The sequence below is a fragment of the Akebia trifoliata genome, chromosome 13 (assembly GCF_017979445.1).
Source record: "Akebia trifoliata isolate Shusen 1 chromosome 13, ASM1797944v1, whole genome shotgun sequence".
Classification (NCBI taxonomy): domain Eukaryota; kingdom Viridiplantae; phylum Streptophyta; class Magnoliopsida; order Ranunculales; family Lardizabalaceae; genus Akebia; species Akebia trifoliata.
Window position 1 is genome coordinate 1,239,324 of NC_141387.1, and position 17,335 is coordinate 1,256,658.

Below are 17,335 nucleotides of genomic sequence, written 5' to 3' on the forward strand. Positions count from 1 at the left end.
GACTCACGAATATGAAAGAATATGTATGGTCCTAATCCATGCCATAGTTGTCCCTAGGGACAGTTAATTGGGTGGGTGAATTTCCATTTCGTGAGTTAAAAATATGACAAAATTCCCATTTTGACTGACTGTTCATTTTAATTCTCAAACGTGAATGAGCGAAATTATTGCTATAATTCACGTTTTAGGAATTAAAATGATTAATGAGCCGGAGTCGTAGTTTCATCTAAAGTTGAACATGTTTCCTTAAATTTTTCTAATTCAGTTCCAACTACATTTAGATTTACAACAATCAATTTTTTTTTTCAATTTTATTTATTTATTTTAATTTTAGTTCTAAACTAAGTGTAATGAGGAACCACCAAAAAATGTGGGTACCCCATAATTATGGTTCTCAAAGAATCGTATGATATTAAAGACAGAGAGATGGTAGAATCTTTTATTATTTAAAATTTGAAAGGAAAATATGAAAACTTACATACCTTCTAAAAATGAGTTGTAATTTTCTGACACCCCCATAAATATGGCATGGATAAGGACCATACATATTTTTCCTTGGATACATAATCGTACATCCCCATAAATATGTGCAGTTGTGTATCTCGAGAAAAAGATTTTATGGTTCTAGCACAATCATGTCATGTGTTAGAGGGGCATCAGAAAATCATTATTCATAATAAAATCTTGGGATAAATAACCAATTTTAAGCTAGAATATGTTGTTCATTTGTAAACTTGAAGAACTTTATACAATATCTCTTAACTTTAAGAGATACGAAAGCCTACAACCATCTATATATATATATATATATATATATATATGCTTTGGCGGGCCGCACATATCACGACCCCACAATCCTGTATTGTAGTCTTGTGGATGGGCATATAGAGATTCGATTCCAATTGCTATTAGTTTGATTCCTTTTAGACTTGACTTTAATTTACTATTGAAAAAGGGATCTAGAATCGGAGTTTTAGTTCCAATTCTAGTTGTGTGGATACTCATTTAATTATAATTGCTAATTAGACAAGAGTAATTAAATTGATCTTCAAGGTGATAAAAAGATGATCTTTTGTGCAAGTAAATTTGAAGTGACTCTTAAGAGAGGCTTTTCTTTTCTCCGTACAAAAATAAACAATTTTCATTTACTTAACCCTTTTACAAGCAAATTGTTAAGGGAAGGTTACCATTTTGTAACCAACTTTTAACGAATTTACAATTCCAACTCACTGGCCATTTTAATTATCAAAATGTGTTCGTGTGAAATTATAGGTTTTCAAGTGACTAGATCGTAGGTTTAAAGTGACAAACTCATTGATTTTTTCCCCCAAAGTGACAATCTCATTCAAAGTAGTGAAACTTGCAAGATTGTCACTTTAAAACCTCTTTTATCATTATTGTTCATGTTTTGGCAATTAAAACGAACAATGAGCCAAAATTGTAAGTTCGTCAAAAGTTGATCATGTTTTTGTAAATATTTTAATTGTTTATGTAATTGCTACCTTCGCAAATCATCACTACCATTCAAATCTTATCCCAAAAATTTGATTATGACAAAGTGGAATCACATTTCAATATATTGGACTGATTTCCCTTTGTTCTAGTATTACAAAAAGTAAACAAAGCAAAAACTAATTATTGGAACATTAATTTCAATATTTCATGGAATGGAAGCAAGAGTCTTTATATGGAGACTGGCATGCATGTTGGGGAAGACAAGAAAAGTTGTTTTGATTGATCTTTGTTTTTCAATATAAATTTTAATTTTGAGTATTTTTTACTTTAAAGTTATTTTGAATTTTTTGGGTATATATTCTCTACAAACCCTCATGAGCAAACTCGTCCACAAAGGGTAATTTAGAGGTTTAAAGGCTTATCTCTAAATACAATCAAGATGCCTACGAAAGTGATAATTTTATTATTCAAGGACTAGAAAAAAAAAAAAAAAAAAAGTTTGGGGTGTAATCAGTGTCTCAAAACACTAATTTATCTGCACTTTTTTCAAACATTTATCTCGATTTTTTCCCTATTTCTCTATATTGAGTAAATAATCTTGTTAAGCTTCGAATTGTCTCGTTGCATGTTCTTCCATGCTAATTATGCTTAATTATGCAGAAATAATTATATTTGTCAGAAAATCTTAAATATGTATGTTCACTATGCAAATTAAATATTAAACCATCAAATTAGACTCCGAAATTAAAAACTAGACATTGCATTTCAATCTGAAGGATTAATCAAGCAATCTAGCCAAACCTCAAGATCCAAGTTTTCATCCCAATTGCTATAGGATGGACCTCGATTTGGAGCGCCTTACAATCATGGGAGTGTGTTTTACACGTGATCTTGTCCATAATAACTAAGATGATTAAGAATAGATTCTTCCAAAACCTAGGATTTCTATAAATACATTTCTCAATATAGAAAAGACCCCCTCTCTCTTGGCCTTTAGCCCCTCTTCCTTTAACCTAAGGCCCTTGGCCTTTTCTTGTATTTTTATATTTCTAGCTTAACAGCGATATTATATACAAAAAGAGGCATTGTTGCTAAACCAACGATATTATATATATAACAAAATTAGTTATACATTTTTTTTATATTTTCTTATGTGAAATTCGATGAAGTAACATTACACCCTGCATCGTGTTCTACAATATCTACGATTAAGACCACTTCAAGGTCAACTCATTTGACGTATTGACTGACCCAATTCGGTCATTTCTTGGATCATGTTGGGGTAAAATTGTAATAGAAGCTGAAAGATTCCTCACCTCCTTCACCTAACTAATACTTTCCAAGAATGTCGCTGATATTTCTTGACAATTTGGCTGTCAACAAAAATGTCCCATTATTAGAAAGAAAAAAAAAAAAGCTAATACTTTGCAAAAATGTAGCTGATATATATATATTGACCAATTTGATTCTCAAACATAACAGTCCCCTTTGATGGTGCAAATTTTTTTTGGAAAGAAATTAATTGCCCATCATAATTTTAATATTCTCTCTAGGCCTTCAAAAAAGTCTGCACCCACCCATATCTCCTAGTTAAAATTTTAACACTAATCAATCACATTTGATTACAGTTGGGAATGAGTCGGTTCGTATAGACCCTTTTCATATCTTTTATAGTTCATGTCCCATATTTGTATGGCCTTCAATTTTCTTCCATGTATTTTACAAACAAAATGGATTTTTGATACAAAAATATCACCCAAGTTGTGAATTCTTTCCAAATTCTTTTACAATTAATTTGCCATAATTATATTACTTAAATTACAAGAAAATTTCCTATATATACCCATCCCACTCTACCAAATGTATTTCTCAATGAATTTGTTCATCTCTCTTCATTTAATAGTAATTGTTAACTTTTTTCTTGATTTTGTAATGAGCTTTGTATAATTGTAATTGCCCCTCACACGCTTTAAGGTCACCCTTGTTGGTAATCTACATATGTTAGGCCCACATTATGTCAGTACCAAAATGAGTTGATTAAGTATTTTTTTCCCTAAATTCCAATAAGGTTGCTTAGTGTTTGAGAAATTAAAAACCATCTTGTTGTGTAAGATGTATTGTATTCTGTATTTCTGTTTGAGCTTCAGAGTCAAGTGGCTAAATGAATGGGGACATTTTCCCATGCATAGACGCCCAGTTAGGCTTCTCAATGGGTCCATGAGACAATAAACAAAAATAAATTCAGGGAAATAGTGTACTCACATATCATTCGGTTGGAAGATTTCCCTGATTATAGTCTTTCGATAGTAGAAAGAGGACATATTAACACTAATTTGAACAATACAAACCTTTAATATGAGATGCGAAATAATTAAAGACAAGCGAACAAGAAAGAAAATAAACAAGAAAAATCAACCACAACACAAGATTTAAATAGAGAGTAGAATGCAAGTTGGAGAAGCCAAATGCAGATAGAGAACAACGTCATGTGGCCACTTTTGTAGCAACTTCTTCTCCATCTCTTCAACTCTGTAGAAATAATTAGCTGCTTTTTGGGAGAAATAGCTGCCAATGTGCAAGCAAACGAAGGCACATAAAATTAAAAAATGGATCAACCAATCATTCCTCACTTGGGCCAATGAATAAGCAAGGACAACAATGTACATAAGAGTCATAAGAACCACTGCATCTCTCATGGGTTCTATTAATGTAGATTGAACCAAATGCTTCAACATTTCCATCATCTTCAATAACAACTTCAAGACCTCGAAGTCTTTCTCAATTCATCATTATACCAACCTCCCCACTTCATTTTCTGAAAGAAATTCTCCTGATGCTTCTGCAATTGCTGCTCACTCTGCTGCAATTCCTCCCATGCCTTATGGTCACCCTTGCTGGTAATCTATATATGTTAAACCCACATTATTTTAGTGCCAAAATGATTTAGTTTCTGTATCTATTTGACATTTAACATATATACATATAGCCAAGACAATTGGAATTGAGAGAATTATGCTGCTATTGTTAGAAGCATAAGATTTATAAGGAGATAAAGAAATAGATCAAACAAAACGTGTGTGCCATGGTAAGTACTTTTTTAATTTTCAAGGTTGTTTAATTGGTGAACATTATTATTCAAATTATGTTTGAAATGAGCAAAAACACAAAATTCATGACAATATCTTCTCCTATCAACGTCAAACGTCGATTGTTTAAGAAGATGAGGTTACTCTGTTACCATCCCCTGTGGAGTTGCACAATCCAATTACATTAATTTAAAAACTTCTTGAAGACAACTAACTATTAATATCAATTATACTAACCGATTTGGATTGATCAAGAATTATGAGACACGTGCCGCCAGTACGTGAAAGCAGATCAAGAAGAAAACAAGTTAAACTGCTTTTCTTGACCGGTGGTTTGTACTTTTTTGCATTCCACTTCAATCCTGAAAACAATCCATGGAGAGGGGAAGTTACATTTTGTACGTAAACTGAGTTGATCATTTCTCATCTTCAACTTATAGTAGGCATGGGATCTGCACACTCATGAAAATATTTTTTATTTTTATTTTTTTTACTTTGATGGGATGTGCTACTATCCCACCCGATATGTATACAGTAGTTAAATAACCACCTTTTTTGTATATAGAGATTCGAAGTCATGACCTGGGGAGCATACCCAATCAATCATGCCATCTCAGCTAAGAAACATGAAATACAGGTTAATATCGTTCGAGGCTAGAAAAATATATTTTGGAAAGGACTTTTCCAACCTCAAAACGCGTTTGATGCTCAGCATGGAATCTTAGATGGAAGAAAGTATATAAATTTTCTATGCATAAGCCCATGTCTCCTAGTAATCAATGGGTATGCAGTTAAATCTTTTGTACCTTGCAAATGAAATTCCTTCCAAAAACCATAAATACGTTTAAGCTCCTTCAAATGAATATCGAGCCTTTCCGAAGGACTAGGGTACTCGCTCCAATTGGGATCAGACATTATTTCAATCCTCCTTAGTAATAAAAATTAATAATCACTCTGACATGTTAGGCTTCAATTATTTGAGTATGAGTGGAGAGGCCTAGTTTGCGATAAAAACCTCTTCATGATGTGTTATATAGTGTGTGCTGTGTGTGTGTGAGAGAGAAAGAGAGATGGGGGGGGGCGCCTAGGTATCTTCCATGATAGAGATCTGAAGTTCCAAAGAAGCTTCGCCCAATTGATGAATTGTGGGAAATCTTAAAGAGGAATTTTTAATTGAAGACATTTTCCTTTTTTTTAATTTTCATTGAAGACATTTACAGCTTTTTTGCACCGACTCTCCAACTCCGCCCCATCCATTCTTTAGTCCTCGACAACCATCACTTGATTTTTTTTTTCTTAAAGTAAATTACACTTTGACCCCTGTGGTTTGGCATAATTTCACGTTGACCCCTAACATTTTGATAATTGCAACAATCATCTGTGTTAAAATTTAGATGTTATTTTACTATTTTACTGTCTCATTTATATGTTTTATAAAGTTCAATTTTATTTTAAAATTATAAAAATGCATATAGACGCATTCATAAGTAAACACATTTTTTTAAGGGAAATATTTCGTGTATAAAAATTAATAATATTTTAAAAAGTATAAAATGATTTTTATAAAAGGTACCAAAAATCATTTTTTAACCGTTTGATGACGCCAAGCAGACGAAAGGGGGTAAGTGACCTGTTAGATAACTATAATGAAGATAAGTTTAATTGTCAAAATGTTAGAGAGTTGAAATAGATATTTGCCAAATTGTAGGGAGTGAAAGTGTAATTCACCTAAAAATATAATAAAATACAAGGGATTAGTATTTAGTAAGGGAGGAGACATTCACACCATGGGTATTAAAATAAGTAATTGATTGGTTGTGGAGTAGGGATCCAAAATAGTGTGTCGTAGCCAACAAGGTCAGCTGGCACCCCATTGTATGCCGTGTTGGTTCTTTTGAGACCCGCGAACTGTATGGAAATGTGTGTCACGCCTTGATGACCTAAGTGCCAAAAAAGCATAGTGTGCGATGACTTGTATCTACATATTTAGTGGATACAAGTTATCAAACACTATGATTTTTGATACTTAGGTTTATCAATATTGTCCATGGGTTTCAAATGAACCAACATTGCATAGACTGGAGTGTCATCTTACTATAATTGGGTACGGCTCACCGTACTTGATCGCTACCCCCCAACCACTCACTTGCTTACTTTATTACACATGACGTGAAGAAAATCCAGTCTAACCTTTTTCATCTTTGTTTTCTCATCTTAGTTTAACTTTGAATGTGAATGGAAGCTACATATTGTAGTACATTTGGCCACGTTAGAACGCGGGGAATGCGTGGTTCAATATTACTAGTCAAAGGTAACTTAACTAGGTTCACACTCATGTATGACAAGTCGTTTCAAAGATATGATTTGTTTTAATTTTAAGGCATTTTTTAAAATCTTGACCGAGACAACTCGGTCTCGTTCATACATAAGAGGAGACACTAAAAAGAGTTTTAAAACCATGTTCACACCTCACCAGGCACTAGCGCTGTCGATGGGACAGTTAATTGGGTGGGTGAATTAGCATTTCGTGAGTCAAATATGACAAAATTCTCATTCCGGCTGATTGTTCATTTTAATTCCCAAAACGTGACCGTGCGAAATTATTGCTATAATTCATGTTTTGCGATTTAAAATGAACAGTGAGCCGAAATCATAATTTCATCAAAAGTTAATCATGTTTCCTTAAATTTCTCTAATTCAGTTTCTATTACATATAGAATCAGAACAATCAATTTTTTTTTTAAATTTTTTTTATTTATTTTAGGTTCAATTCTAAAATAAGTGTAATCAGGAACCACCAAATAAATGTGGGTACCCCATAATTCTGATTCTCAAGAATCAGATGATATAGAAGTTATAGAGTGATAGTAGAATCTTTTGTTATTTAAATTTTAAAAGGAAAAATTGAGAAAATACATACCTTTTAAGAATGAGTCGTGATTTTCTGACACCCCCCATCTAACATATGCCCCCTAATATGGCATGGGTTAGGACCATAGATATTTTCCCTCGGATACATAATTATACATCCCCATAAATATGTGCAGTTGTGTATCCTAAGAAAAAGAATTTATGACTCTAACACATGTCATGTCATGTTTTCGAGGGGGAGCATCAGAAAATCATTATTCATAATAAAATCTTAGGATAAATGACCCATTTTAAGCTCGAATATGTAGTTCATTTGTAAACTTGAAGAACTTCATGCAATATCTCTTAACTTTAAGAGCTACGAAAGCCTACAACCATATATATATACATATTATTTTTTTGCTTTGGTTGGCCATACCATGACCCTATATTGTAGTCTTGTGGAAGGGCACATAGAGATTCGATTCCAATTGCTATTAGTTTGGTTAATTTAGACTTAGATTTTAATTTAATATTGAAAAAGGGATCCAAAATCAGAGTTTTCAATTCCAATTCTGGTTGTGTGGAGACCCATTTAATTATAATTGCTAATTAGAAGAGAGTAATTAAATTGATCTTCAAAGTGATGGAAAGATGATCTCCTATGAAAGTGAATTTGGAATGACGCTTAAGAGAGGCTTTTCTTTTCTCCATACAAAAATAAACAATTTTTATTTACTTAACCCTTTATTACAAGCAAATTGTTAAGGGTAAGTTACCATTTTGTGACCAACTTTTAACGAATTTACGATTCTGGCTCACTGTTCATTTTAATTGCCAATTTGCCGTTCAAGTGACGGGATTGCATGTTTAAAGTGACAAACTCGTTAGTTTTTTTCCCCCCAAAGTGATAATCTCGTTAAAAGAAGTGAAACCTGTGAAATTGTCACTTTAAAACCTCTTTTATCATTACTGTTCATGTTTTGGCAATTAAAATGAATAGTGGGCCGGAATTGTAAGTTCGTCAAAAGTTGGTCATGTTTTTGTAAATATCTCAATTGTTTATGTAATTGCTATCTTAGCAAATCATCACTGCCATCCAAATCTTATCCCAAAAATTTGAGTTTGACAGAGTGGAATCACATTTCAATATATAGGACTGATTTCCCTTAATTCTAGTATTACAAAAAATAAACAAAGTAAACACTAATTATTGGAACTTTAATTTTAATATTTCATGGAATGGAAGTAAGAGTCTTTATGTGGAGATTGGCATGCATGTTGGGGAAGAAAAGAAAAGTTGTTTTGATTGACTTGTATTTTTTAATATAAATTTTGATTTTCACTATTTTTACTTAAAAGTTGTTCTGAATTTTGTGAGTATATTCTTTGCAAACTTTCATAAGTCAAACTCGTCTATTAGGAGTAATTTAGAGGTTTAAATGCTTGTTGCAGTCCCTAAATACAGTTGAGATACTTGTGAAAGAAACAATTTTATTTTTTAAGCACTAGAAAAAGATAAGTTTTGGGATGTGATCAATGTCTCAAAACATTGATTTATCTGCACTTTTTTCAAACATTTATGTCAATTTTTGTCCTAATTCTCTATATTAAATCAATAATTTTGTTAAGTGTCAAATTGACTAGTTGCATGTTCTTCCACGCTAATTATGCTTAGTTATGTATAAATAATTACGTTTGTCAGAATATCTTGATTATGTGTGTTCATTTTGTAAATCAAAGATCAAACCATCAAATTTGGCCTTGAAATCAGAAATTAGACATTGCATTTCAATCTAGAGGATTAATCAAACAACTTGGCCAAACCTCAGGACCCAAGGTTTCAACCCAATTACAACGTGGTGGACCTCGATTGGAGCACTCTAAAATTGTGGGAGTGTGTTTCGCGTGATCTTATTCGTAATAGTTAAGACGACTAAGAATGGATCCTTCCAAAACTTAGGATTTTTATAAATTAAGAACTTTTTAATGTAGAAAAGACCCCCCCCCCCTCTTTTGAACTTTGGCTAAGGGCCTTGGCTTTTTCTTGTATTTTTATATTTCTAACTTAACAGCGATCACTACGTGAAAACTGAAAATTTCCACAGAAAAATTTGACGGGCCAAGGCCCACAGATTTTAGAAACTGAATTTTGACAATTTAAGACCATCAAAATTCTTAATGCTCCCAGATTTGACAGCTTAGAATTGTCGAATTTCTCCCATCCTTCATTAATTTGATAGTTTCAACCCGTCGAAAATAAAAAATTTGACAATGAAAATTTTGACACCAATTTGACTCCTTTGTCCGTCGAATTTATGAAATTTGACGGCCCAAGACAGTCAAATATGGGCTATTTTCACATAGTGGATATTATATACAAAAAGAGGCGTTGTTGCTAAACCAACGATATTATACATATAACAAAATTAGTTATACATTTTGTTTATATTTTCTTATGTGAAATTCGATGAAGTAACATTACACCCTGCATCGTGTTCTACAATATCTACGATTAAGACCACTTCAAGGTCAACTCATTTGACGTATTGACTGACCCAATTCAGTCATTTCTTGGATCATGTTGGGGTAAAATTGTAATAGAAGCTGAAAGATTCCTCACCTCCTTCACCTAACTAGTACTTTCCAAGAATGTCGCTGATATTTCTCGACAATTTGGCTGTCAACAAAAATGTCCCATTATTATAAATAATTATAAAAAAGCTAATACTTTGCAAAAATGTAGCTGATATATATATATATATATTCTCAAACATAAGTGTCCCCTTTGACAGTGCAAATTTTGTTTGGAAATAAATTAATTGCCCATCACAATATTAATATTCTCTCTTGGTCTTCAAAAAAATATGCTCCCACCCATATCTCCTAGTTAAATTTTTTACACTAATCAATCACATTTGATTACGGGTGGGAATGAGTCGGTTCTTATAGACCCTTTTCATATCTTTTATAGTTAATGTCCCATATTTGTATTGCCTTCAATTTTCTTCCATGTACTTTACAAACAAAATGGATTATTGATACAAAAATATCCCCCAAGTTGTGAATTCTTTCCAAATTCTTTTACAATTAATTTACCATAATTATATTACTTAAATTACAAGAAAATTTCCTATATAAACCTGGCCCACTCCACCAAATGTAGTTCTCAATGAATTTGTTCATCTCTCTACATTTAATAGTAATTGCTAAGTTTTTTCTTGATTTTGTAATAAGCTTTGAATAATTGTAATTGCCCCTCACACGCTTTATGGTCACCCTTGTATGTAATCTACATATGTTAAACCCACATTATTTCAGTACCAAAATGAGTAAATTATGTGTCTTTTCCCTAAATTCCAATAAGGTTGTTTAGTATTCGAGAAATAAAAATCTATCTTGTTGTGTAAGATGTATTGTATTCTGTATTTCTGTTTGAGCTTCAGTGTCAAGTGGCTAAATGAAAGGAGATATTTTCCCATGTATAGACGCCCGTTAGGCTTCTCAATGGGTCCATGAGACAATAGATCGATCGGTTGGAAGATTTCCTTGATTCTAGTCTTTCAATAGTAGAAAGAAGACATATTAACACTAATTTGAACAATACAAACCTTTAATATGGGATGCGAAATAATTAAAGACAAACGAACAAAAAGAAAATAAACCACAACACAAGAGTTATGTAGAGAGTAGAATGCAAGTTGGATAAGCCAAATGCAGATAGAGAACAACGTCATGTGGCCACCTTTCCGTCGACTTCTTCTCCATCTCTTTAACTCTGTAGAAATAATTAGCCGCTTTTTCGGAGAAATAGCTGCCAATGTGCAAGCAAAAGAAGGCACATAAAACTAAAAAATGGATCAACCAATCATTCCTCACTTGGGCCAATGAATAAGAAAGCACAACAATGTACATAAGAGTCATAAGAACCACTGCATCTCTCATGGGTTCTATTAATGCAGATTGCACCAAATGCTTCAACATTTCCAACAACTGCAATGACAACTTCAAGCCCTCGAATTCATTCTCAATTCCACCTTTATACCAATCTCCCCTCTCTATTTTCTTAAAGAAATAATTTTGATGCTTCCGCAATTGCCCTTCACACTGCTGAAATTCCTCCCATGCCTTATGCTCACCCTTGCCGGTAATCTATATATGTTAAACCCACATAATTTTAGTGCCAAAATGATTTAGTTTCTGTATCTATTTGACATTTAACATATATATGACCAAGATGATTGGAATTGAGAGAATTATGCCGCTATTGTTAGAAGAATAAGATTCATAAGGAGATACAGAAATAGATCAAATAAAATGTGTGTGCATGGTAAGTACTTTTTTTAATTTTCAAGGTTGTTTAATTGGTGAACATTATTATTCAAATTATTTTTGAAATGAGCAATAACATGAAATTCATGACAATATATTTTTCTATCAACATCAAACGTCGATTGTTTGAGAGGATGAGGTTACTCTGTTACCATCCCCTGTGGAGTTGCACAATCCAATTACATTAATTTAAAATCTTACTTGAAAACAAGTAACTATTAACATCAATTATACTAACCAATTTAGAATGATCAAGAACTATGAGACGTGGGATGCCAGTACATGAAAGCGGATTAAGAAGAAAATCAATAAAACTGCTTTTCCAATCCGATGATAATCCTGAAAACAAACCATGGAGAGGGGAAGTTACATTTTGCACGTAAACTGAGTTGATCATTTCTCATCTTCCACTTATAATAGGCATGGGATCTACACACTCATGAAAATATATTTATTTATTTTTTTGTTTTAGTCAATGCACATAATTTCCCACCCGGCATGTGTATAATAGTTAAATAATCACCTTTTTATGAAGGGACATATAGAGATTCGAAGTCATGAGCTAGAAAGCATACCCAGTCAATTTTGCCATCTCAACTAAGAAACATGAAATATAGGCTAGTATCGTCCAGTAATTTCTCAGACATCAAATCTTTTTAGTATCGTTCGAGGTTAGAAAAATCTATTTTGGAAAGGACTTTTTCAACCTCAAAACGCGTTTGATGCTCAGCATGGAAGCTGAGATGGAAGAAAGTATATAGATTTTCTATGGATAAGCACATGTCTCCTAGTAATCTATCAGCATGCAATTAAATCTTTTGTACATTGCAAATGAAATGCCTTACCATACAGATTGAATTTGATCTTGAACACCTCCGGATTAATATTGAACGATACCCTAGGATTACATAATGCGCTCCCAAGCTTGAACTCCTGTTCCTTCCAATAAAAATTGTCCCATTCCCTAGGATTACGGAATTCGCTCTCAAGCTCGAGCTCCTTCGAATTAATATGGAACGATCCCTTAGGATTACAGAATTCGCTCCAATTGGGATCAGACATTATTTCGATCCTCCTTTAGTAATAAAAAATAATAATCACTCTGACATGTTGGATTCAACTATTTGAGTATGAGTGGGGAGGCCTAGTTTGCGATAAAAACCTTTTCAAGATGTGTTATATATATATATATATATATGGCGCATAGGTATCTTCCATGATAGAGGTGTGAAGTTCCAAAGCAGCTTCGCCCAATTGATGAATTGTGGTAGCTTCCATGATAGAGGTCTGAAGGTCCAAAGAAGCTTCGCCCAATTGATGAATTGTGGGAAGTCTTAAAAGAGGAATTTTTAATTTTCACTGATGACATTTAAAGCTATTTTTGCACCCACTCTCAGACTCTGTCCATTTTTTAATTTTTCCACCCCATCCATTCTTTAGTCCTCGCTAACCATCATTTGATTATAAAAAAAAAAAAAGTAAATTAGACTTTGACCCCCTGTGGTTTGGCATAATTTCATGTTGACCCCTAACATTTTGATAATTGAAATAATCCCCTGTGTTAAAATTTAAATATTATTTTACTATTTTACCCTCTCATTTATATAAAATTATAAAAATGCATATAAACACATTCAAAAGTAAACACATTTTTTTAAGGGAATTATTTCGTGTATAAAAATTAATAATATTTTAAAATATATAAAATGATTTTTATAACAGGTACTGAAAATCATTTTTTAACCGTTTGATGGTGCCAAGTAGACGAAAGGGAGTAAGTGACCCATTAGATAATTATAACGGAGGTAAGTGTAATTGTTAAAATGTTAAGAGAGTTGAAAAATCATAGGGGATGAAAGTGTAATTCATAAAAAAAAAAAAAAAACAAACAAGGGATAGGTATTTAGCAAGGGAGGACACAATCACGCCATGGGTATTAAAATAATTAAGTAATTGAGTGGTTGTGAAGTAAGTGCGTCATAAAAAATAAGGTCAACTGGCACCCCATTGTATGCCAACGTTGGTTCTTTTGAGACCCACGAACTGTATGGAAATGTGAGCCACTCCTTGAGGAACCTAAGTTGTAAAAATTATAGTATTCGATAACTTGTATCCATTAGATATAAGCTTTTCCTTTTCAAAAGCTTCTATCTAATGGATACAAGTTATTAAACACTAAGATTTTAGATACGTAGGTTCACCAAGGAGTGGCCCGCATATTCATATGGTTTGTGGATCCCAAATGAACTCACGTAGCATAAGTTGGAGTGTCAGCTTACCTTGGTTGGGTACGGCACACCGTACTTGGTCACTACTCCCCACCCACTCCTTTGCTTATTTTTTGTGTTTGTTTTCTCATTAAAATTGTAACTTTGAAGGTGAATGGAAACTACATATTCTACTACATTTGGTCAGGTTAGAACGCGGGAAATGCGTGGTTGAATAAACTTAACTAGGTTCACACCCATAGTTGATAAGTCGTTTTAAAGATATGGTTTGTTCTAATTTTAAGGTATTTTTTAAAATTTCGTCCGAGACAACTCAATCTCGTTCATGGATGAGATGAGGTGCTAAAATGAGTTTTAAAACCATGTTCACACCTCGCCAGGCACTAGTGCTATTGATGGGATAGTTAATTGGGTGGGTGAATTATCATTTCGTGAGTCAAATATGACAAAATTCCCATTCTTGCTGATTGTTCATTTTAATTCTCAAAACGTGAACGGCGAAATTGTTGCTATAATTCACGTTTTGGGATTTAAAATGAACAGTAAGCCAAAATCATAATTTCGTCAAAAATTCATCATGTTTCCTTAAATTTCTCTAATTCAGTTCCTACTACATTTAGAATCAAAATAATCAATTTTTTTTTCAATTTTATTTATTTATTTTAGTTTCAATTCTAAAGTAAGTGTAATGAGGAACCACCAATAAATGTGGGTACCCATAATACTGGTTCTCAAGAATCGGATGATACAGAAGTTGTAGAGTGATAGTAGAATCTTTTATTATTTAAATTTTAAAAGGAAAATATGAGAAAATACATACTTTCAAGAATGAGTCATGATTTTCTGACACCCCCCATCTAACATACACCCCCTAATATGGCATGGGTTAGGACCATTGATATTTTCCCTCGGATACACAACTATACATCACCATAAATATGTGCAATTGTGTATCCCGAGAAAAAGAATTTATGACTCACACATGTCACATCATGTGCCAGAAGGGAGGGGGGGGGGGGATTAGAAAATCATTATTCATAATAAAATCTTAGGATAAATGACTCATTTTAAGCTCGAATATGTACTTCATTTGTAAACTTGAAGAATTTTATGCAATATATATATATACATTATTTTTTTGCTTTGATGGGCCGTACCACGACCCTGTACTATAGTCTTGTGGAAGGGCACATAGAGATTCGATTTTAATTTCTATTAGTTTGGTTCCTTTTTAGACTTAGATTTTAATTTAATATTGAAAAAGGGATCCAAATCTTATCCCAAAAAATTTGAGTTTGACAAAGTGGAATCACATTTCAATATATAGGACTGATTTCCTTTAATTTTAGTATTACAAAATTAAACAAAGCAATCACTAATTATTGGAACATTAATTTTAATATTTCATAGAATGGAAGCAAGAGTCTTTATGTAGAGATTGGCATGCATGTTGGGGAAGATAAGAAAAGTTGTTTTGATTGACTTGTATTTTTCAATCTAAATTTTGATTTTGACTATTTTTACTTAAAAATTATTTTAAATTTTGTGGGTATATTCTCTGTAAATTTTTATGAGTCAAACTCGTCCACTATGGATAATTTAGAGGTTTAAAGGCTTGTTGCATTCACTTAATACAGTCAAGATGCTAGTAAAAGTAACAATTTTATTTTTTAAATACTAGAAAAAAATAAGTTTGAGAGTATGATCAGTGTCTCAAAACACTGATTTATCCGCACTTTTTTCAAATATTTATCTCATTTTTTGTTCATATTTCTCTATATTAAATTAATAATTTTGTTAAGTGTCGAATTGGCTAGTTGCATATTCTTTCATGCTAATTATGCTTAGTTATGTATAAATAGTTACGTTTATCAGAAAATATTAATTATGTGTGTTCACTGTGTAAATCAAATATCAAATCATCAAATTGGATTCCGAAATAAGAAATTAGACATTGCATTTCAATCTAGAGGATTAATCAAACAACTTGGTCAAACCTCAAGACCCAAGGAAAGTAAAAATTTTTCGTTGAAAAAAGGTGTGAAGGTCTAGAGAAATTTCGTATCTGATGAGCGTTGACTCTTACAGTCAACTTAGCTATCTTTTATATTTTCACCATCAGATGAGGCATCCAAAGGCTACTAAATTTTAACATATATATTTTTGAGGCCCCACATTTGTATTGGTCCAGTATATTAAAGGAATTACTATGTACCTAAACATGATTAATTTTGTAAAGAGATGCGGTCCAAAAACGGTGTCCCGTTCTTATAACTACGTATGGTGTCTACGTGGCACATTTTGGTTGAATATAAAATACATAAGAGTTACATGCACAACTTTTTTAATAGCCAGGTGTATTTTAAACACCAATCAAAACTTGCCACATAGACAACGAAACAACGTTCTGAATCATGGTTGTTTTGTAAATTAGGGACAAACTTTCAACACACGTGGACCAATAGAAAAATGATATCCATGCCCCCACAGCCCTCTTGGTAAGATGAGAAATGATAAGCTGACTTCCTATAATCCTGCCCCTCATCAAATTGATAGGATTGTTCGCCTAGAATCATAGATGCAAAATCTCGAGATATGAGTGTTGTGTATTTAAGGAAAATCAATGGTTCTCTGCGCAATCAATGTTGTAGATAGTGTTGTAGGTAGGGGTGCAACTTGGTTCAGTTTGGGGTAAAATCAGAATCAAACATGTTATTCTAGAGATTTGTAGTGAGATTAAATCCCAACACTTCTTTAGTATTCATAGCAGGGTGGATTTAGAGTGGGGGGTACTTGTCCCTACAAGAGTTTTCAAATTCTATGGATTAATGTGCTATTATAATAGGTTTTAGCAGCGGATAAAGAAATCTATCACTATTGCCCCCACAAAAAAAAATTTCCACTCTTAAATGCCCCCACAACTGTGTTTTTTCACTCTTGACTGCCCCCATATGAGCAAAATCCTAGCTCCTCCCTTGATTCATAGGGTGGATAAACTTAGACAATCGCTCTGTTTTATTATGACTTACAATCTAATACGGTGTCTCATTCCTATAAAATAGGACCGGTGACTACGTGGCATGCTTAAGTTGGTGTTTAAAACACCTTGGGCTGCTAACCAAGTTATGCGCCCAGCCCAACTTGTTTATTTTCCAATTGAACCTTTAGCACGCAGACATCATTCCTATCTATTGGAATAGGACACTGTTCTAGATCGTGACTTTTTTATTACATCTAATTTTTTTTAGACTTGGGATCCAATGCGATGTTCCATTCCTAAAAGAACTAGCTAGGTGTCCACGTGGCACACTTTAGTTGGTGTTTAAAACACTTTGGGCTCCTAATCAAGCCCTTCACACAGTCCAATGTGTTTTTTTTTTTTTT

General features: G+C 32.9%; 2 protein-coding genes across 2 annotated transcripts; both read right to left on the minus strand.

Annotated features, from left to right (window-relative positions):
- Positions 1-3,602: 3,602 nt before the first annotated feature.
- Positions 3,603-5,565, minus strand: LOC147387156 (uncharacterized). The gene is made up of 3 exons (XM_086421375.1): positions 5,348-5,565; positions 4,779-4,903; positions 3,603-4,357 (listed from the first exon to the last, which is right to left on the minus strand). The coding sequence occupies exons 1-3, from the start codon at positions 5,454-5,456 to the stop codon at positions 4,214-4,216; spliced, it is 378 nt and encodes a 125-aa protein (XP_086277501.1). The 5' UTR covers positions 5,457-5,565; the 3' UTR covers positions 3,603-4,213.
- Positions 5,566-10,917: 5,352 nt separating this feature from the next.
- On the minus strand, positions 10,918-12,891 carry LOC147387157 (uncharacterized). The gene is made up of 3 exons (XM_086421202.1): positions 12,569-12,891; positions 11,962-12,062; positions 10,918-11,543 (listed from the first exon to the last, which is right to left on the minus strand). Exons 1-3 carry the CDS (start codon positions 12,783-12,785, stop codon positions 11,070-11,072), a joined length of 792 nt encoding a protein of 263 aa, XP_086277328.1. The 5' UTR covers positions 12,786-12,891; the 3' UTR covers positions 10,918-11,069.
- Positions 12,892-17,335: the final 4,444 nt, after the last annotated feature.

Excerpts from the sequence above, each read along its gene's own strand:
- LOC147387156 (XM_086421375.1), bottom strand. The coding sequence starts at position 5,456 with ATGTCTGATCCCAATTGGAGCGAGTACCCTAGTCCTTCGGAAAGGCTC. Across the intron at positions 4,904-5,347 it reads GAAGGAATTTCATTTGCAAG|GATTGAAGTGGAATGCAAAA; the intron begins GTACAAAAGATT and ends GATTGTTTTCAG. Across the intron at positions 4,358-4,778 it reads TTCTTGATCAATCCAAATCG|ATTACCAGCAAGGGTGACCA; the intron begins GTTAGTATAATT and ends TAACATATATAG.
- LOC147387157 (XM_086421202.1), bottom strand. The coding sequence starts at position 12,785 with ATGTCTGATCCCAATTGGAGCGAATTCTGTAATCCTAAGGGATCGTTC. Across the intron at positions 12,063-12,568 it reads GATCAAATTCAATCTGTATG|GATTATCATCGGATTGGAAA; the intron begins GTAAGGCATTTC and ends GTTTGTTTTCAG. Across the intron at positions 11,544-11,961 it reads TTCTTGATCATTCTAAATTG|ATTACCGGCAAGGGTGAGCA; the intron begins GTTAGTATAATT and ends TAACATATATAG.